The sequence below is a fragment of the Nyctereutes procyonoides genome, unplaced genomic scaffold (genome assembly GCF_905146905.1).
Source record: "Nyctereutes procyonoides isolate TBG_1078 unplaced genomic scaffold, NYPRO_anot_genome, whole genome shotgun sequence".
Lineage (NCBI taxonomy): Eukaryota > Metazoa > Chordata > Mammalia > Carnivora > Canidae > Nyctereutes > Nyctereutes procyonoides.
The window spans coordinates 4,163,517-4,186,303 of record NW_026575143.1 but is presented as its reverse complement, the minus strand read 5'-3'; the positions used below and the strand labels follow the sequence as shown (position 1 = coordinate 4,186,303).

The following is a 22,787-nucleotide window of genomic DNA, read 5'->3' as shown; positions in this document are numbered from 1 at the left end:
GACAGTTTATTATTTTCTTTTATTTCCCTTGCCTCGGGAGATACATCTACAAACATTTTGCTGTGGCTAATGTCAGAGAAATTAAAGCCTGTGCTCTCTTTAGGATGTTTATGGTCTCAGATCCTACATTTAGGGCTTTAATCCATTTTGAGTTTATTTTTGTGTATGCTGTGAGAAAGTGGTTCAATTTCATTCTTTTGCATGTTGCTGCCAGTTTTTCCAACACCATTTTTTGGAGAGAATATCTTTCCTATTGCATATTGTTTCCTCCTTTGTCAAAGAATAATTGATTGTGTAAGCATGGGGCCTATTTCTGTGTTTTCCATTCTGTTCCACTGACCTACGTGTCTATTTTTGTGCCAGTACCATACTGTTTTGATTACTATGGCTTTGTAATAGAATTTGAAGTCTGGGATTGTGATACCTCCAGCTTTGCTCTTCAATTTCAAGATTGTTTTGCCTTTTGAGGTCTTTTGTGGTTCCATACAGATTTTAGGGTTGTTCCAGTTCTGTGAAAAATACTATTGGTATTTTGATAGGGATTGCCCTAAGTCTGTAGAATACTTTGGGTAATATAGACATGTTCACAATATTTATTTTTCCAATCTATAAATATGGAATGTCTTTCCATTTCTGTGAGTCATCATCAATGTCTTTCATCAATGTTTTCTACTCTCCAGAGTACAGGTCTTTCACCTCTTTGGTTAAATTTATTCCTAGGTGTCTTATGTTTTTGGTGCGATTGTGAATGGGATTTTCTCAATTTCTCTTTCTACTGCTTCATTATTAGTGTATAGAAATTCTACAGAATTTTATACATTTATTTTGTATCCTACAATTTTACTAAATTCAGTTATTCTAGTATTTTTGTGGGTTTTTTTGAGTTTTCTGTATGTCATCTGCAAATAGTGAAAATTTATTCTTCTTTACCAATTTTGATGCCTTTTATTTTTTTTGTTATCTGATTGCTTTAGCTAGGATTTCTAGTACAATGTTGAATAAAAGTGATGAGAGTGGATATCCTTATCTTGTTCTTGACCTTAGGGAAAAAGCTCTCAGTTATTCATTGTTCAGTATGATGTTGGCTGTAGGTTTTTCATATAAGACCTTAATTATATAATTATATTGAGGCATGTTCCCATTAAACTGCTTTGTTGAGTTTTTTTTTTTAAATCACAATGGATGTTATACTTTGTCAAATGCTTTTTCTGCATTTATTGAAATGATCATATGGTTTTTATCATATCTCTTATTGATGTCATGCATTAAGCAAATATTGAATCAACTTTGCACTGCAGGAATAAATCCCACTTGATTGTGGTGAATGATGTTTCTAACAAACTATTGGATTTGGTTTGCTAGTATTTTGTTAAGTTTTGCTTTTGTGTTCATCAGAGATATTGGGTGATAGTTCTCTTTTTTGTGATGTCTTTATCTGGTTTTGGTATCAGGGTAATGCTTGCCTCATAGAATGAATTTGTTAAAAAACCAGATGACAGCCTTACAGGATTTCCCTTCTATGTAACAGTCTTTTCTCTTGCTTAAAAAAATTTCTCTTTATCACTACCTTTTGATTAGCATGTGTCTTAGTGTGGACCTCCTCAGGTTGATTTTGTTGGGGGATATCTGTGCCTCTGGAGCTGGATATCTAATTCTTTACCAGATTAGGGATGTTTTCAGCTATTATTTCTTCAAATAAATTTTCTGCCCCATTTTTTTCTCCTTCTGAGATCTCTGTACTGTAAATATTATGCTTGATGAAGTCACTAAGTTTCTTAAGTCTGTTTTCATTTTGCATATTTTTTTCTCTCACTTACTTTACTTTATTGGTTTCCATTATTCTGTCTTCCAGGTCATTGATTTGTTCCTCTGATTCCTCTAGCCTGCTATTTATTCTATCATGTGTATTTTTAATTTTAGGTATCATATTCTTGTTCTCTTATTGTTTTCTTTTTATTTTCTTTGTTATGGGTCTCACTGATGTCTTATACTCTTTTCTCAAGCCCACTGAGTATCATTATAATCATTGATTTAAGTTCTCTATTAAACATAACACATATGTTTCACTTAGGTCTCTTGTGGTGATTTTATCCTGTTCTTTAATCTAGGACATATTCCTCAATGTCCTCGCTTTGCCTGTTTCTGTGTGTTAGGATAGTCAGTTCCATCTCTTACTCTTGAAAGTAATGGGTGGGCAAACTTTTAACAAGGGCTATAGTTGTCATCTTCCTACAGAGATGTGCAATTTAACAATATGCCCTTGTCCTCTGCAGGAAGTCAGTAGACATAATGTTGGCATGGTCTGTGCTGGTTTTCTAGGGAGAAGACCCCCAGTTTTAGGACTGAGGCAGCCTCCACTGGATGGAGGAGGGCAAACGGTGTAGGGAGGTTAGGTAGTGAATGCCAGTGCCTGGCTGTTTCCCACATGTGGCTATGTGATTATGCTGTGGGATAGGGAAGGAAATGGCACCTACCAGCAAATTTTCCCTGGAGAAGTTTCTCAGTGAAGTCTGAGGTTACTAACTAACTTTCCCTCCTGTATGCTCTAGGTATTTTTGAAACTTCTGCTTTTAAGCTGTTGTGCTTTCTCTTTAAGGCCGGAGACTTAGCTTCCTAATGCCCTCCAGATTTTCCCAGAGTGGAGCCACTGATTCTTGAAAGTTCTAGGGTTTAAGTCCTGCTGGTTGTAAGAACTTGTGAAATCCGGCTTCTCTGATATTCAAAGCCAAGTGCTATGGGGGATTCATCTTTCCTGTTCAGGGTCTCCATTGTGATATTCTGTTTCTCAGCCCTCTTTGTGCCCACAGACCTCTTTATCCCATGGATAGCCCACTATCCATTTAGGTCCCTACAGCATCTCCACCCTTCCTACTCTCTTCAATGTATCCTTTTCTCCACGTTTAGTTGTGGAGTTTGTTCTGCCAGTCTTTGGGTATTTTTTTTCTGAGTTATTTGTACTGATGCATTATCTAGTTACATCTGTGGGGTGAGGTGAGTTCAGAATCCTACTCTGCCATCTTCCCAGGAAGCTCAATAGTATCTTCTCTCTCAACATTTTAAGTTCAAAATCATGTTTTTTAAAAAAATTATCCCAAGAGATCTTAGTTTATGGCTATAATTGCATCCATCAGAGCTCTCTGAATTCTAATGTTTTTTTGTAGTTTACTGAGGATGCCTCCTTGGACTACTCAACTTGGTCTTCCTATTTGAAGTTACTTAGTCCCAATAGATGACTTATTATATTTCTGTGCCTGTTTATGAATGTGACTTTCCTTAGCACATCATAGTCCTATATAGAGATCTCTTGAACAGTAACTAAAAGATTTGCTTTTGTCCTCATTATTATCAGTTCCTGTTTTTATGGATGCTGTGTCCTCTCAAATTTCAAAGAGAATAAAAAATATAGATTTAAAACTTCTATTTCTTAAATAATACTTTCAGAAGAGAAACATTTACACTTTGAAGATGGTTTTCCATTTTTGCTTTGGGTTCATATTTTTCTGATGAGAAGTAATCATTGAAATCATTTCTATCTGTGTAATTTGGCATTCTCTTTGTCTACTTTTAAGATTTTCCTTTTTTTAACTTGGTTTTCAACATTTCACTCTGATGTGTGTGGGCCTGATTATATCATAATATATATATACATATATATATATTATATAAGTTGATATATATAATCAGTTTAGGGTTTGCTGAACATCTTGAGTATGAAGATTTCACCAATTTTGAGAAAATTTCAGCTATTTTTTCAACTACTTTTTCTATCACTTTCTTTCTCTCTTTTCCTTATGGGAATGTGATTACATGTTAGATATATGATAGTGTCCCAAATATTCCTCAGTCCCTCTTCATTTCTAAAATCATTCTTTTCTTGTCTTTAGATAGGTATTTTCTTTTTCTTTTTTTTTTAAGATTTTATTTATTCATGAGAGACACAGAGAGAGGCAGAGACACAGGCAGAGGGAGAAGCAGGCTCCATGCAGGGAGCCTGATGTGGGACTTGATCCAGGGACTCCAGGATCACGCCCTGAGTCAAAGGCAGATGTTCAACCACTGAGCCACTCAGGCATCCCTAGATAGGTATTTTCTACTGATGTATCTTCAAATGGTCTCTTTCTGCTGTCTTATCCAATTTGCTAGGCGAGAAGCCAGGAGACAAGAGTCTTACATGGAACTCCTTTCTTCTTCCAAGAATCACCTTCTCTCAAGAATCTACTTACTCTTGGTTGCTTTCCAGTGTTGATATTTGTATTTTGTTCAGGGTTTGTAGTTTTTATGTGTGGCAGGGTCTGTCCAATAGGAACTTGCTTTGCAATACTAGAAACAGAGCTGGGGATTTTAGATATGATATGATTCCTCAAACTGTCACTCATCTGATGGCGAATTGTTGAGACATTTTACATATAGCAGAATCCATTCATTCTTAAAAAGTCAGAACTATATTATTTTCTGTTAAGAGTAGAGTTGCTTTTTTTCATAAAATTTGAAATGTTTACACTTAAATATTTCAGGCCTTGAGAAAAGGAAAAATGAAGTAATAATTTATTATTATTTAATGAAGTATTTATTTATTTAATTTATTAAATTTATTAAATTTATTTAATTTAAGCTTCAAAGTCAGTTTTCCTGTGCAAAATCAATAGGAAGCTACAGCTGCAGAAATTATCCACCATTATGCCTGAGAAATGTGCAAGTCACTGTGTGTGCTCCAGTCATCATCTTGGTGATCTGTGGACTTTAGAAAGATAATAATTGTAACAATGAATTTATAGAAACAAGTACTGAAATTAATGCATTTTCCCCCCTTATATTACATTGTAGAAAGTAGCACATGCTCTGGAAATTGAGAACAAAGTCCTTCAGGAACAACTGAAACAGGCTTTACAGGTAAATGACATTATGTTCTTTTAAAATTGTTACCAAGTGAAGGAAATACCTGTAAGTAACTTTTAAATGAATAAATTTAACCTTGATAACTAATAGGTCTGTGTATTGTACTATTTTGCCAGATTTAAAGTATATTCATTTTATGTACTAGGAATATATTAATAAAATTTACTATTCATTCTTCTTCAAAACAATAAAATAGAAAATTAAGCTTTCGTCATCAAATAAAATAAATATATTTCAAACTGATACACTCTTATATGTAAAACAATGCAGGCATTCCAGCTCAATTAAACTAGGATGTTGGTTTTTACTGCTCTTTATCAAATTCTTGTTAAATGATTAAATGGAAATGGAGAAAGTTAGAAACATTTTCATAAGTGGGTACACAAAAGCGTAATTATTTGCATATTAACTTGCCTTTGGAAAAATGCAAGATAATACAAAAATTTATTAAAGATATAATTCCAAAATGTGGCTGAGGACAAAGTAGATATAAGAAAAGCAATGAAAGAGGCTGGGAAAATGGCAGAATAGGAGGATCGTACACACATCTCCTTTTGCAGCTATAGCTGAATAGCACTCATATCAGCATAAATAAACTGGAAAAAAACCTGAAGGCTGGAAGAACAAATGCCACAATTAAAGGTAGAGAAGACACCACCTCAAAGAGGGTAGAAAGGGTGAGGACATGGCAGGGAGCTAAATTTGCTTGCAGGACTATCCCAGGAGGCAGGGACACTGTGGGTAAAGAGACTGAGGGAAGAGAAACAGACTGTTACACTGTGGATCCCGCACGTAGAAGATGAATCCCCATAACATTAGGCTTTGGAAGCAAGAGGCTCCAAATTTTGTGAGTTCTTACAAGTAGCGGGACTTAAAGCCTGGAATTTAAAAAACTAACAAGCTGGCTCTGAGAATGCCCAGAGTGTTTTAGGAAGCTGAGTCTTGTCCTTAATGAGACAGCACAATAAACAACCTGTGGAGATACAGAATAGGAGTGGCAGTTTGAAAAATTCATGGAGTATATGGGAGGGAGAGTTATTTACTCATCTCAGAACTCAGAGTGGTGAGAATCAAAGGGAAACCCCTCCAGGGACAAAGGAGGTGGAGGGTGTCATCCAGCAAAAACATGGAGCCACCTGTAGGAACCAGAATTTACTACTTAACTTGCTTACACTAAGCCCCACCCTCTCACCCCTCAGCAGATCCAAACTTCCCAGTTACAGTTGCCTCAGTCCCAGGGCTGTAGGTCCCTTTCCCCAGACTACTCATGCAGACTTCACAAATACCTCCGCTCTTCACCTACTTATTTTGGTCCTCTTGGTCCTGGCAGTGGTGGCAGGCTCTATGGAACCTCAAGTGTAACCTTGTGAAAATTTTGTGCCCTTTATCCCTGGGATGCAAGGGTGGTTCAACATTCATAAAATAGACACTGTGATCACATCAATTAAAAAAACTCAGCCATTAGAAACAACAAATACCCACCATTTGCTTCAACGTGGATGGAACTGGAGGGTATTATGCTGAGTGAAGTAAGTCAATCGGAGAAGGACAAACAGTGTATGTTCTCACTTATTTGGGGAATATGAATAATAGTGAAGGGGAATATAAGGGAAGGGAGAAGAAATGTGTGGGAGATATCAGAAAGGGAGACAGAACATAAAGACTTCTAACTCTGGGAAATGAACTAGGGGTGGTGGAAGGGGAGGAGGGCGGGGGGTGGGGGTGAATGGGTGACGGGCACGGAGGGGGACACTTGACGGGATGAGCACTGGGTGTTATTCTGTATGTTGGTAAATTGAACACCAATAAAAATTAATTTATAAAAAAAAAAAAAAAGGAAAAAAAAAAAAAAGACAAGAACCATATGATTCTCTCAGTAGATGCAGAGAAAGCATTTGACAAAATACAGCATCCATTCTTGATTAAAACTCTTCAAAGTGTAGGGATAGAGGGAACATTCCTCAATATCATAAAAGTCATTTATGAGAAGCCCATAACGAATATCATTCTAATGGGGAAAAAACTGAAAACTTTTCCCCCAAGATCAAGAACAAGACAGGGATGTCCATTCTCACCACTGTTGTTCAACATAGTACTAGAAGTCCCAGCCTCAGCAATCAGACAACTAAAAGAAATAAAAGACATTCAAATTGGCAAAAAAGAAATCAAACGGTCCCTCTTCGCAGATGACATGACACTGTATATAGAAAAGCCAAAGACTCCACCCCAAGATTGCTAGAACTCATACAGCAATTCAGCAATGTGGCAGGATACAAAATCAATGCCCAGAAATCAGTGGCATTTCTATACACTAACAATGAGAAATGGAGAAAGAGAAATTAAGAAATCAATCCCATTTACAATTGCAGCCAAAAACATAAGATACTCAGGAATAAACTCAACCAAAGAGGTAAAGGATCTACTATCTAAAAACTACAAAACACTTCTGAAACCAATCGAGGAAGATGCAGAGAGATGGAAAAACATTCTGTGCTTATGGATTGGAGGAATAAATATTGTGAAAATGTTTATGCTACCCAGGGCAATTTACACATTCAGTGCCATCCCTATCAAAATACCATGGACTTTCTTCACTAATCTTAAGATTTGTATGGAATCAGAAAAGACCCTGAAAAGCCAGAGGAATGCTGAAAAAGAAAACCAAAGCGGGGGGCATCACAATGCCTGACTTCAAGCTGTATAAAAAGCTGTGATCATCAAGACAGTGTGGTACTGGCACAAAAACTGACACATATGTCAATGGAACAGAATAGAGAACCCAGAAATGGACCCTCAACTCTGTGGACAATGAATCTTTGACAAAGCAGGAAAGAATATCCACTGGAAAAAGGACAGTCTCTTCAATAAATGGTGTTGAGAAAATTGGACATCCACATACAGAAGAATGAAGAATTCTTACCAATAGTAAGAATATGGTGTAAGAGACTATTCTCTTACACCGTACACAAAGATAAACTCAAAATAGTTGAATGATCTAAATGTAAGAAAAGAATCCATCAAAATCCTAGAGGAGAACACAGGCAACAACTTTTTTGAACTTGGCCACAGCGTTTTTTTTTTTTTTGCAAGACACATCTTTGAAGGCAAGGGAAACGAAAGCAAAAATTATTGGTACTTCATCAAGATAAAAAGCTTCTGCACAGCAAAGGAAAGAATCTGCAAAACTAAAAGACAACCTACAGAATGGGAGAAGATATTCACAAATGACATTTCAGATAAAGGGCTAGTATCCAAGACCTATAAAGAACTTATTAAACTCATCACCCAAGAAATAATCCAGTTATGAAATGGGCAGAAGACATGAACAGACTTTCTCCAAAGAAGACCTACACATGACCAACAATCACATGAAAAAAATGCTCCACATAACTTGCCATCAGGGAAATACAAATCAAAACCATAATGAAGTACAACCTTACACCAGTGAGAATGGCTAAAAATAACAAGACAGGAAACCACAAATGTCAGAGAAGATGTGGAGAAAGGGCAACCCTCTTGCACTGTTGGTGGGAATGTAGCTACTCTGGAAAATAGTGTGGAGGTTCCTCAAGAAGTTAAAAATAGAGCTACCTTATAACCCAGCAATTACACTACTGAGTATTTACCCAAAGATACAAATGTAGTGATCCAAAGGGCATCTGCACACCAATGTTCATAGCAGGATGTCCACAATAGCCAAACTCTGGAAGAAGCCATGTTGTCCTTCAACAGAGGAATGAATAAAGAAGATGTGGTATATATAAATATACACAATGGAGCCATCAGAAAGGATAAATACCATTTGCTTCACTGTGGATGGAACTGGAGGGTATTATGCTGAGTGAAATAAGCCAATCAGAGAAGGACGATCATCATATGATTTCACTCTCATGCAGAATATAAGAAATAGTGAAAGGGACTATAAGGGAAAGGAGGTGAAACTGAAGAAACCTCCCCCCTTGTAAGTAGGGCCAGCCCTAATCCAGAGGCAGCCCATCCAGGCGCCTTCCTGAAATTTTAGCAACTAAAAGCATTCTGTTTACAATAAGAAAACCATTCCCCCCACACCCTGATTGGAATGTCCCTGAATAGGTTCATGTTGACCTTCTGTGAAATCAACCTGGATGCTATGCGATTCCCGCGGTTCTTTGTCTTTAGGCGGTTTCTTTCCTTTTGCCTTTAAAAGATCCCTGTAATTGCTAATCGGTGCTCTTTTCCTCCTGGGAGGAGAGAGCCCGTTTGCGCAAATGTTCAATAAACCCTCTTGCTAATTGCATCTGCCTGTCTGGGGTCTGAGTCTCTGGGGCGTCCACCGGGACACGTTGGCTCCCGTGAGCCAGGGTCCAACAAAACGGGGGAAAAATTAGAGAGGAAGACAAACCATAAGAGATTCCTAACTGGGAAACAAACAAAGGGTTGCAGAAGGGGAGGTGGGTGGGGGGATAGGGTGACTGGATGATGGGCACTAAAGAGGGCATGGGATGAGCACTGGATGTTATACTATATGTTGGCAAATTGAATTTAAAAAAAATTCTGTGCCGCACCCATGCACTACAGGTCCCAGTAGCAGTGGGCAGGTCTCATTTTACAAGTAGACTGGAATGCACCTTGTTAAATGTGCTACACCACATCCGGAACCAAATACTGTCAACAATAGGCAGATAATCTCTGCAGATGACTGGAGTGAAGGAAAAAGTGCCTACTACACAACAGCAGAGCACATGCAACACATAAGAGATACCCCTGAGCATCAGTTTCTTGGGACAGGGACACTGCACTGCAGGCAGTACAGTATCTCTTCTTCATAAGTCCATTTTTAAGAGCAGGAGATGCAGTTGACTTTCCTAAGACACAGAAACAGAGGCGGTTAGGCAAAATGAGACAGGAATATATCTCAAAGAATAGGACAAAACCATATGAAGAGACCTAAGCAAAACAGATATAAGTATTATATCTCATAGAGAAATTAGAATAGTGATTAGAATGATCCTCACTGGACTTGAGAAAAGAGTATAAGACATCAGTGAGACTTAAGAAAGAGATTAAAGAAAAGAACCAAGCAGAGACAAAACAAACAAACATGATAATTGAAGTTAAAAATACAGATGATGGAATAAATAGCAGGCTAGAGGAATCAGAGGAATAAATTAATGACCCAGAATACAAAATAATAGAAACTAATCAAGCTGAGCAAGTTAGAGAAAAAAATATGCAAAATGAGAATAGACTTAAGGAAATCAGTGACTCCATCAAGCATAATAATATTCACAGTATAAGGATCCCAGAGGCAGGACAAATTTATTTGAAGAAATAATAGCTGAAAACTTCCCTGATCTGGGGAAGGAAACAAATATTCAGAGCCAGGAGGCACAGAGATCCCCCAACAAAATCAACCCAAGAAGGTCCACACCATGACACATGGTAATCAAAATGGCCAAAAGTATTGACAAGGAAAAAATTTTAAAAGCAAGAGAGGAGATGGGGAGATGCTAGAATAGGAGGACCTTAGACCTCATCTCATGAATACAACTAGATAACTATCAATTATCCTAAATCCCCGAAATTAATCTGAAGATTGACAAGTTACACAACAAACGGAAGAAGCCAAATCAAAGAAGATAGGAAGTGCAGAGATGTGCTTTGAGGTAGAAACAGAGCCTGGCTGTGGCAGAAGGGAAGGAGCTGTGGTCACTGAGAATGGCATTCTGTGGAATGCAAAGGATAATGTCTTCCCAAAGTCACTGGGTTGGAAAACAAAAGAGGCTGAATTTCGTGAGTTCTTGCAGCCAGCACAGCTTAAAACCTGCAGTTTTAAAGGTCAGCAAGCTTGGCTGGGATAGAGCCTAGAGGGCAGTGTGCTGCACTTGGAGGGAAGGCAGACAGACATCTTGGGGGCATACAGCATGGAAACAGTGATCTGAAGAGTGTCTGGGGCACACAGTGAGGATTATTTGCTTTTCTCAGAGCATGTCTCTGGGAGGCAGCATTCACTGAGATACCCTCTGGGAACAAAGAGCTGGTTGCTAGTTCCCTGCCCCATCCTTCAGCATAAATACAGAGCCACCTACAGGAAATAGTACAATGTGGACACTGGTGGCCTAATTGCTTACACTAAGCCTTACTCCCTTATACTCCTGTGGACCTGCCCTTCTCGGTCATGCTTACCTCAGTCCCAGTGCAGTTGGCTCCTCCCCTAGAAGATCAGCACAAAGCCCTGTTGACACTACATCTCCCAACCAGTGAGATTTGAAGGACCTCAGTTCCAGCTGAGGTGGTGACAGGTCTCCTTTCACAAGCAGATCAGAGTATGCCTCATTAAAACTCACCACATTCAGGCTGGGGGCCAAAACTGCCAACAGTAAGCAAAGAAAGCTTCTGTGATGACTGACCTAAAGGGTAAAGTAGCCAGAACATAACAGCAGAGCACCTGCAACACACACTGTAGGCACTCCCTGAAGCTCTAGGCCCTGGGCACTACATGACCTCTTCCTCATATGGCCATTACTTTCAGGAGAGGGAAACATAACTGCATTTTCTAACACACAGGAGACAGAGTCTTAGAAAAAATAATACAGAGAAATTTATTCCAAATTAAAGAAGAACATAAGGTTGTGGCCAGAGATCTAAATGAAGTGGATATAGGTAATATGCCTGATGAAGAGTTTAAAGCAATGATCATTAGGATACTCACTGGGCTTGAGAAAAGGAACACATCAGTGAGACCCTTACCACACAGAGAAAAGTATTTTTTTAATTTTTTTTATTTATTTTTATTTATTTATGATAGTCACAGAGAGAGAGAGAGAGAGAGGCAGAGACACAGGCAGAGGGAGAAGCAGGCTCCATGCACCGGGAGCCCGCCGTGGGATTCGATCCCGGGTCGCCAGGATCGCGCCCTGGGTCAAAGGCAGGTGCCAAACCGCTGCACCACCCAGGGATCCCGAGAAAAGTATTAATCAGAGATGAAAAGTGTAATAAGTGAGGTTAGAAAGATGCTTCATGCAATAAACAGTAGGCTAGAAGAAGCAGAGGAATAAGTGACTCAGAAGACAAAATAATAGCAATGATGCTGAACAAAAGAGAGAAAGAATTAAGCAAAGTGAGAATAGACTTAGGGGACTCAGTAACTCCATCAAATGTTATAACATTCTAATTATAAGAGTTCCAGAAGAAGAGAGAGGAAAGGCAGTAGAAAATTTATTTGAAGAAATCATCACTGAAAACTGCCCAATCTAGGGAAGAAAACAATCACCCAGATTCAGGATGCATAGAGATTTCGTATCAAAATCAACAGAAGCAGGCTGATACCAAGACATATTGTAATTATATTTACAAAATGTAGTGATAAAAGAAAAATCTTTTTTTAAAAACTCTTTTTTTTTAATTTTTATTTATTTATGATAGTCACACAGAATGAGAGAGAGAGGCAGAGACACAGGCAGAGGGAGAAACAGGCTCCATGCACTGGGAGCCCGACGTGGGATTCGATCCCGGGTCTCCAGGATCGTGCCCTGGGCCAAAGGCAGGAGCCAAACCGCTGCACCACCCAGGGATCCCATAAAAGAAAAATCTTAAAAGCAGCAGGACAAAAGAAATCCCTAACTTACATGGGAAAACCCATAAGGCTAGCAGGATATTTTTCATAGAAACTTGGCAAGCTAGGGATACCTGAGTGGCTCAGCAGTTGAGTGTCTGCCTTTGGCTCAGGAAGTGGTCTCAGGTCCTGGGATCGAGTCTCACAACAGGCTCCCAATGGGGAGCCTACTTCTTCCTCTGCCTGTGTCTCTGCCTCTCTCTTTGTATCTCTCCTGTATAAATAAATTTTAAAAATTTTTAAAAAGAAAAAAAAAAGAATCTTGGCAAACCAGAGGAGAGCAACATGCTATATTCAACATGCTGAATGGAAAAAATCGGCAGCCAGGAATACTCTGTCCAGGAAGACTATCATTCAGAATAGGAGGAGAGATAAAGAATTTCACAAGCAAAAACTAAGGGAGTTAATGATCACTAAGCCAGCTTTGCAAGAAATATTAAAGGGGACTCTCGGAACACCTGGGTGGCTCAGTGGTTGAGCACCTACCTTAGGCCCAGGGTGTGATCCTGGAGTCCTGGGATCAAGTCCTACAAAGGGTTCCATGCATGGAGCTTTCTTCTCTCTCTGCCTGTGTCTCTGCCTCTCTCTCTCTCTCTCTATCTCATGTGTCTCATGAAGAAATAAATTTTTTTTTAAAAAAATAAAGGGGACTCCTCAGTGGAAAGGAGGGATCAAAAGTGACACTATAAAGGCAGGAAACGCAAAAGGAGTAAAAATATTTCTATAAGGAATCAGTCACATAACTCACAGAAAAAGGATGTAAAATATAACAGATATAGCTAAAACATGGAGCATTGAGAAGAGAATGGAAAAGAACGAGTTCAAACTTAAATGACCATCAACTTAATATAGACTGCTATTTGCATGAGATGTTATATACAAACCTAATGGTAGCCATATATCAAAACCCAACAAATATGCAAATAATAAAGACAAAGGAATCCAAATATATCACTAAAGAAAATCAGTAACCCAGAAAGACAAAGAATCAAAGAAAATCTTCAGAAACAACCACAAAACAAGTAATAAAATGACATAAATACATATCTATTAATAGTTACTTTGAATGTAAGTAGACTAAATCAAAGATATAGGTGTCAGAATGGCTACAAGACCCATGATACTATATGCTGCCTACAAGAGACCCATTTTAGACCTAGATATCTGCACTTTGAGTAGATGAAGAAATATTTATCATTCAATTGTATGTCAAAAGAAAGAGTAGCAAGACTTATATCAGACAAAATAGACTTTAAAACAAAGACTAGCAAGAGACAATGGAGGACACTGTAATAAAGAGAATCCAACAAGAAGATGCAACAATTTTAAATATTTATGCAGCAATCATGGTAGCACCCAAATACATAAAATAATTAGTAACAAACATATAGGAACTAATCAATAATGGTACAATAATAGTAGAGAACTTAACACCCCTCTGACATCAATGGATAGATCGTCTAAGCAGAAAATCCACAGGCAAACAAGTTCTCTGAAAATCCCACAGCTTAATAGAGAATAATGGGGAGCTTTTTCTCTATGGTCAGGAAGAAGACAAGGATGTCCATCAACTCTTGCCACTTTTATTCAGCATAGTAGTGGAAGTGTGTTATCCATAGCAATCAGAGGACAAAAAGAAATACGAGGCGTCCAAATTGTCAAAGAAGTTTTGCTTCCATCTGTTTGCAGATGACATGATACTATATATAGAAAACCTGAAAGATTCTACTAAAAAAAATTCTGGAACTGAGATGAATTCAGTAAGGTCACAGGATACAAAATCAATGTACAGAAATCTATTGCATTTCTACATACCAATAACTAATGAGGCAGTGGAAAAAGCAATTAAGAAAAAATCTCTAGAAACATCAAATGTTGGTGAGGATGTGTAGAAAATGGAACCCTGGTGCACTCATTGGTGGTGGAAATGCAAACTGGTGCAGCCATTGTGGAAGACAGTATGGCAGTTCCTCAGAATATTTAAAATAGAATTACTCTATGATCCAGGAATCACACTACTGGGTATTTTACACAAATAACACAAAAACACAAATTCAAAGGGATATATGAATCTCTCTTTTTATTGCAGCATTATTTATATTAGCCAAACTATGAAAGCACTCCAAATGTTCACTGATAGATTAATGGATAAAGAAGATGTTACATATATAATGCAATATTAGCCATAAAAAGGAACAGACTCTTTCCATTTGCAACATTGTGGATGGAGTTAGAGATTATAATGCTAAGCAAAATAAGCCAGTCAGAAAAAGACAGTTACAATTTCTCTCATGTGTGGAATTAAAGGAACAAAACAAATAGGGGCACCTGGGTGGCTCAGTCAGTTAAGCGTTTGCTTTTGGCTCAGTTGATGATCCAGGACCCTTGGATCTGCCCCATGTTGGGCTTTTTACCGAGTGGGGAGCCTGTTTGTCCCTCTCCCTCTAACTCTCTCCTTTGCTTGTGTTCTCTCTCTCTCTTTCTCAAATAAGTAAATCTTTAAAAAAAAGAAAACAAAAGAAAAAAGAGAGACAAACCAAGAAACAGACTTTAGAGAATAAAGAGATCATTACCAGAGGGAAGGTGGGTGGGAAGATGTGTGAAATAGTTAAAGGGGATTAAGAGAATACTTATCTTGATTAGCACTGAGTAATATATGGTACTGTTAAATCACCATTTTGTACACCTGAACCTCATATAACACTGTACGTTAACTATATTGGAGTTAAAATGTAAAGAAATGAAAAGAAAAAAAAGCAATAGGTTTCCTTTTTATCCAAAACAACCATTTAGAAACCATAATACAAATGATTGTATTTATTTGTTTGTTTTTAACTTATTTAAGTTTAATTAGTTAACATATAGTGTAGCATTAGTTTTTTTTTAAAAGATTTTGTTTATTTATTCATAGAGACACAGGAAGAGAGAGAGAGAGAGACAGAGAGAGAGACAGAGAGACACTGACAGAGGGAGAAGCAGGCTCCATGCAGGAAGCCGACGTGGGACTCAATCCTGGGCCTCCAGGATCACACCCCAGGCTGCAGGTGGCGCTAAACTGCTGCGCCACCGGGGCTGCCCAAGTGTAGCATTAGTTTTAGTTGTAGAGTTCAGTTATTCATCTGTTGCATATAACACCCAGTGTTCATTACATGAAATGCCCTCTTTAATGCCCATTGCCAAGTTACCTCATCCGCCAACCAGCAACTGTTTTTTTTTCCCCATAGTTAAGAGTCTCTTATAGTTTGTCTCTGATTACATCTTATTTTGCCCCACCCTTCCCCTATGATCCTCTGTGCTGTTTCTTATATTCTATATATGAGTGAAACTATATAATTGTCTTTCTCTGATTTCACTTAGCATAATACCCTCCAATTCTAACCACGTCATTGTAAATCGTAAGATTTCATCCTTTTTGTTGGCTGAGTAACATTCCATTTTGTGTGTGTGTGTGTGTGTGTGTGTGTGTGTGTGTGTATCTCACATCTTCTTTATCCATCTGTCAATGGATATCTTGGCTAGTTCCATTATTTGGCTATTGTGGACATTGCTGTAATACACATTGGGGTACAAGTGCCCCTTCAGAATACAACGTTTGTATTCTTTGGGTAAATATCTAGTAGTGCAATTGTTGAATCATAGGGTAGCCCTGTAATTTAGGAACCTCCATACTCTTTTCCAGAGTGGCAGTACCAGCTTGCATTCCCACCAAACAGTGTAAGAGGGTGCCCTTCTCTCTACACCTTCACCAACATTTGTTGTTTCCAGACATGTTAATTTCAGGCATTCTGACAGGTATAAAGTGGTATTTCATTGTGGTTTTGGCTTGTATTTCCCTGATGCTGAGTGATGTTGAACATTTTTTCATGTGTAGAGATGATTCTATTTATAATACTGGAGTACCATATTTGACAAAATATAGTTATTTTATGAAGAAAAGCATACTTTACTGAGGGATATAGATGAACAGTGAAGAAATAGAAATTTATATTTTTGGTTTTGAAAGTTCAGTATCATAAACATTTCAAATTTCTATTTTTTCCATATGATACACAGATTCAAGGCAATTTCTAGATATAAATGGAATTATTTTTTAGCTTAACAGAAGTATTACAGGTTATATTGAGATAAGAAAATGGTGACTATACAAAAGGATTTGGTCATTCAAAAATTAACATGTAATATAACACTATAATAACACAGTAAAACAATGTGGTTCTGGATTTGGTACTGAATGAAAAATCCAGAGACAGATTCAAGTGAATGTAATAATTTAGTATTTTATAAATTTGGTTATTGAAATTTTTTTATAGAAAGACAAAATGGTCACAAAAAGTAAACTATTATGAAAAAGTATTTCTTAAGTAATAGCTTATGACATACACTAAGATAAGTTGCAGTTTGATATAAGATCCAAAATTAGTAAGTGAAGGTTTTAGAAGAAACACTGGGTAACAGTTATATGGTCTTGGCTAGAGCAAGGTTTTCTAAATATATTGCAAAGGAATATTGCAATATATTTAAAGTATATTAATATATTAAATATACTAAAATATATTGCAATATATTTATAAATTTTGTACTGTACAAAAATCATGAGATATAAAGATGAATGAAAATTCTTTACAAAATGTTTTATATGAAGATCTTTTACAAATCTATAAGAAAATAGATACAAATAGGCTTTCCCCAAATAGATACAAACAGGCAGGTCATAGCTTAAAAACACACAAGGGCAATAAATGCATATGAATATATTCAGCTTCACTAGTTATCAAATGAATGCAATTAAAAATAACAGTGCAATAGACTTTTTGTTACCTACCATTTCAGTAAAAATCTTAGGATAGAGATGTCTAATATTTGTGGATAAATGCTGAAATGAGTAATCTTTTACCTGATACTATTACAATGAATTAATACTGTTCTCAAAGAAAATGTATAGCAAAAGTTTTGGGATAATATAGGCTTTTCATTGAATCATTGAACTTACAAAAATTGTCAAGAAAAGAGTTTACAGTGATTTTGTACAAGAATGTATAATATAAAAAATTAAATAGCAAGAAATTTTACATTACCAATATATAGCCCTAATAAGAAATTTGCTAAATAAAAGTATACTATTAAATGTATTTTACTAGCAATTCTGATTTAGGTGTACATTTATTGTCATTGAAACATAAGACATTATTTAATAAAAAGAACATATCATGTATGTGTAGTAGGATCCCATATAGATGAAAATTTTAAAAATACATGCATGCACTGGTTTTATTTAGAAATAATGAAAAAGCATATATATCAAATGTTAACAGTGAGTTTTCTGTTTGTGGTAAGATTATTTGTGAACTTTATTTTTGTTGATCTAAGTAAAAAGTTATTAAAACTGGCATTTAAAAAATTATATTCCAGACTAAATAAATTATTTTTCACATTTTATTATTTGATATTATAGATATTAATTAGCCTGGTTATATTCTATCACCTTTTCTAATTATGCCTTTTATTAACTTTTAGTGTGCCTCTATAATAATTGGAGCTTTAAAAAAATAATAGAGTAACTTCATGAGATATTAAAATAGCCCTCAAAGTGGAAGATATTTCTTCAGTTTTTAATTATAGATTAGTTAAACTATGGATTGTACTTACTATATAATAAGTCACTAAAAATAAAGTTGAGAGATAATGTGGTCATGAGTATATTTTTATTCCTGAAAGTTGTAATATTGATAAAAAAATGTCACACATAATGCTTGATAAACTGTTACTTTTCTAAAAACAGGAAGCTGAAAGAGCTAAGCAGCAACTTAACTGTTTCCTAAATCAAGGGAAAGAATTACTTAAAAGTGAAGGGAAGACCAAGACAACAATGGAAATGGGTATTAGTAAAATAAAAGTCGAAGATTTAAAACATATACCATTGGAGAAAGAAACAAGGAAATCACTAGGTACAAATTCAGGTAGACAAAAGACAAATTTTAAAATCCAAGAACATCCACAGGTAAGGAAATTACCAAAATAGAAAAAACAGTAGAAGATAGAAAAACAGTAATATGTGCTATAAGAGTTTATTTCTTATATTGTTTATTTGTATATATTATTAAAAATATGCTCTATTTTTTTTGCTTGGACTTTTTGCCTTTTACTTTTGGTAATAGCAATTCATTGTCTTGAATACAAATTTATAAATTAGATATATATTGGTTTTGAATGATGATTTAAACTCCTGATATTTGAGAGCCAGAAAAAAAAATAGTTCATAGACTAAAGATATTTTGCTTTAAACAAAATTAAATATAAATGAAAAACTATGGGAAAACATTTTAAAATTTTTCTTTTTACTGAAATACAGTTGACATGCAACGTTGTATTAGTTCACATGTAAAACATAATGATTTGTTAAGTATGTATGTAATGTTTTGCTCACTGCAAGAGTAGCTATTTCCTGTTGGGGGAAAATTCTTTAAAAATCATTGATTTTTGTTTCTGTTGTGCAGAGGATTCAGAAGTTTTCTGTGAACATTCAGAATTATTAATCTATGGAAGAAAAAATTAGTCTATACATAAGCAACTTTATTGACAAGTAATGGAAAGAATTCAAGAAGTAAAGCAAAACTGTTGAGAACATACTTTAGCTTGTCCTTGTTCTAGCAGGATAGCTTTATCACTCATTTCTTAAATAGTATTTTATATTCTTTTTAGTATTTTATATTCTTGGGTGTCCTTCCATCTTGTTTGCAAGAGAGTTTATGTGTGTTAGTGACAGCACAGTAAAACTGGCAAATGAGAGATGAATAAGGTAAAAGTAAAGGCCAATATTTTGGCTTTTTAAAAGAGACTGTCATCTTGCAGTACTTTTATTCTTAATTTAATCTTTTTGTATATATATATATATATATATATATTTTAAAGTTTTTATTTAAATTCTAGTAAGTTAACATATAGTGTAATGTTAATTTCAAGTGTACAATGTAGTGATTTAACCCATACATATAATAGTGGTGCTCATTGTAACAAGTACATCCTTAATCCCCAACACTTAACCCATTGTATATAATTTTAATTGTAAATTACATCAGTTTCTTCTTGGAAAGATAAAAAATGGAAAAAATTGCTCTTAGTGAAAGAGAAATTATTAAGGTTATTAGGATTTTTTGTTTGTTTTTTGCCCTGAATTGAATATAAAACCTTTTTTTTTTTTTTTTAAAGATGCAGGTTTTTGTGAACTGGTTTAAGACAAAGATAAAATGTGGTAGTACAATTGAAAATGTACTAGTCAGGAGGGAAGGCAAGATGGCAGAAGAGTTGGGGACCTAAGTTCATCTGGTCCTTTGAATTTAGCTAGATAACTATTGAATCATTCTGAACACCTATGAATTCAACATAAGATGTAAGGAAAGAATTACTGGAACTCTACAAATAGAAAAGCAACCACTTTTTGCAAGGTAGAAGGTGTAGAGAAGTGAGTCTGAGGGGATATTCAGAAGATAAACGGTGGGAGGAGAAAGCCTCCATAAGCAGGCTACTGGAAAGTGAAATAGCCCCTGAGCACAAAATTGGAACCTTTAGAAATCTGCTTCAGTGACAGACATCCCTGCCTGAAAGGTGCTCAGGTGGTGAAGCAGGGCAGAATCTTAGGTGGGACAGTGTGGTCTCAGGATCCCTGGGATCACAGAAAGAACAGGGTGCCTGAGGCAGCAGCATTAGCAAGCATTGGAGTGGGGAAATCCTTACCCTATGGTCACTGCATGACCTTGAGAAAACCCCTTACTTTTCTGAGCCTGTTTCTTCACTTATAAAATGGGATGTTAGGGATGCTTTGAGGCATGCATGCAATAATTACAAATTTTTCATACCTACTTCCAGGTTCTTAATTCTTTCCACCATCCAGTCCCCAAATTGCCTCAATCTGAAATCCTAGTTGGGTATTCTACTGTCTTCATTCATAGGCTGACACCTTGACCATGGCGCATCACCATAAGCCCTGCCTCCCAGCCCTTGACTCCTCTAGAGAGCTCTCCTTCCGTAAGGTCTAAGGTCGGCAAGCCAAGGAGGGGGCTCTCAGCTCGGTTAGCCATAAACCCCAAACCACAGCATGACTGGGCAACTGCTCTCCATGCAGGGGCACCGCAAAGAGCAGAAATGGTCGACCCTTTGCCTTCCCCAGGTGGGGTAGCACAGGTGTCCATATGATTGGGCACTGGGCAACTGCTCTCTGTGTGGGGTTCCTGCAAATGGCAGGAATGCAGTGACCCTCTGTCTTCCCCAGGGAGGAATTTGCAGGTATATACCACAGGAGTCTGCAGAATTTGGCATATATCAAAGTGAAGACTGCTTATCCCTGAGGGTTTACTAAAGAGAGGGGGCTGTGATTTGTCAGCTCTGGGGCTCCATATCTGGGTTTGGCTATTTTTATTCTCATCCTATAAAGATATGTGGAAATACTCCAGAGAACAAAAGCCACATGGAGCAACCAGAAACAGCTTACACTGAGCCCTGCCCCTTGGCAAGAGGCGGTGCAACTCTGCCCAGGCAAAGACACCGGAGTAACAGCACAGCACGCCCCTCCCTCAGAAGACCAGCTAGAATAGCAGGCAAAAACCAAGTTTATGGAACACAGAGGACTGCAAAACTCCAGCGCTTGGGGAAAATGATATCTAGAATTTAAGTTTTTTTTTTTCTCATGATTTATCTTTCAGCTTAAACTTTTCCATTTCTTTTTCTTTTTCCCTTTTAAACTAGTTTATTATTTAATCAACGCTTTTTTAAGTCTTGAACTTTCATCTTTACATCTATATTTTAGAGCTTATTCTTCATTTTTGGCTTCCTTTCACTGTATTCAATTTTTATTTTTGTATATATATTACTATTGTTTTCTTTACAATTTTTGGACTTCGTGTCTTCTAACAAACAGGTCAAAATACACCCAGGACCAAGTGGATCACTCTTTTGTCCACCTGGGAGATTCTATTCTCTCTAGGAAGAAGAGAAAAGGCCAGAAGGTATATATGAGAAATAGCAGCTGAGAACTTCCATAATCTGGGGATGGAAACAGACATTCAAGTCCAAGAGGTGGAGAGAACCCCTCCTCAAAATCAATAAAAATAGATCAATACCCCAACATATAATAGTGACAGTGCTTGAAAGTTTCAGAGACAAAGAGAAAATCCTGAAACCAGCTCAAGACAAGAGCTAGTTAACCTATAGGGGAAGAAACATTAGGCTGGCAGCAGAACTATCTACAGAGACCTGGCAGGCCAGAAAAGGCTGGCATCATATATTCAGGATACTAAATGTGAAAAGCATGCAGCCAAGAATACTTTATCTGTCATTCAGAATGGAAGGAGAGATAAAGAACTTCCAGGACAAACATAAACTAAAGAATTTGTGATCACTAAACCAACCATGCAAGAAATATTACAGGCGAACCTTTAAGAGAGAGACCAAAAGTAACATAGACTAGAAAGAAACAGACAATATGCAGAAACAGGGATTTTACAGGTAATACAATGGTAGTATATTCATATCTTTCCATAGTTACTCTGAATGTAAATGGGCTAAAGGCTCTAGTCAAACGATACAGGGTGTAAGATTGGATAAAAGAGCAAAACCCATCCATATGCTATCTACACGAGATTCATTATAGACCTAAAGACATCTCCAGATTGAAAGTGAGAAGTGGAGAACCATGTACCATGATAATAGACATCAAAAGAAAGCTGGGGTAGTTATCTGATAGGAGTATCAAATAAGTTAGATTTTAAAACAAAGACTATAGTAAGGGATGAAGAGGACATTATAGCATACTTAAAGGGTCTCTCCAACAAGAAGATTTATACTTGTTACTATAAATATTTATGCTCCTAACTTGGGAGAAGCCAATTATATAAACCAATTAATAACCAAATTAAATAAACACATTCATAATACAATAATAGTAGCGGACTTCAACAACCCACTTAGAGCAATGGACAGATCACCTAAGCAGAAGATCAACAAAGAAATGAGGGCTTTGAATGACACACTGGACCAGATGTAGTTCATGATATACACAGGTCATTCCATCCTAAAGCAACAGAATACACATTCTTCTTGAGTGCACATGGAACATTCTCCAGAACAGATCATGTACTGGGTCACAAATTGAGTGTCAATCAGTACCAAAAGGTTTGGACTATTCCCTGCATATTTTCAGACCAGAATGCTTTGAAACTTGAACTTCACAAGGGAATATTTGGAAGGAATTTAAATACATAGAGGTTAAAGTGCATCCTACTAAGGAATGCATAGGTCAACCGGA

The 22,787-nt window shown here is 36.7% G+C and overlaps 1 protein-coding gene across 1 annotated transcript in view; it reads left to right on the top strand.

Annotated features, from left to right (window-relative positions):
• The window catches only part of CCDC7 (coiled-coil domain containing 7), a 165,076-nt gene that overhangs the window by 85,698 nt on the left and 56,591 nt on the right, over positions 1 to 22,787 (top strand). The window contains exons 14-15 of the mRNA XM_055308661.1: positions 4,825 to 4,890; positions 18,270 to 18,488. Coding sequence (XP_055164636.1) covers positions 4,825 to 4,890; positions 18,270 to 18,488 — 285 coding nt within the window. The remainder of the gene's footprint in view (positions 1 to 4,824; positions 4,891 to 18,269; positions 18,489 to 22,787) is intronic.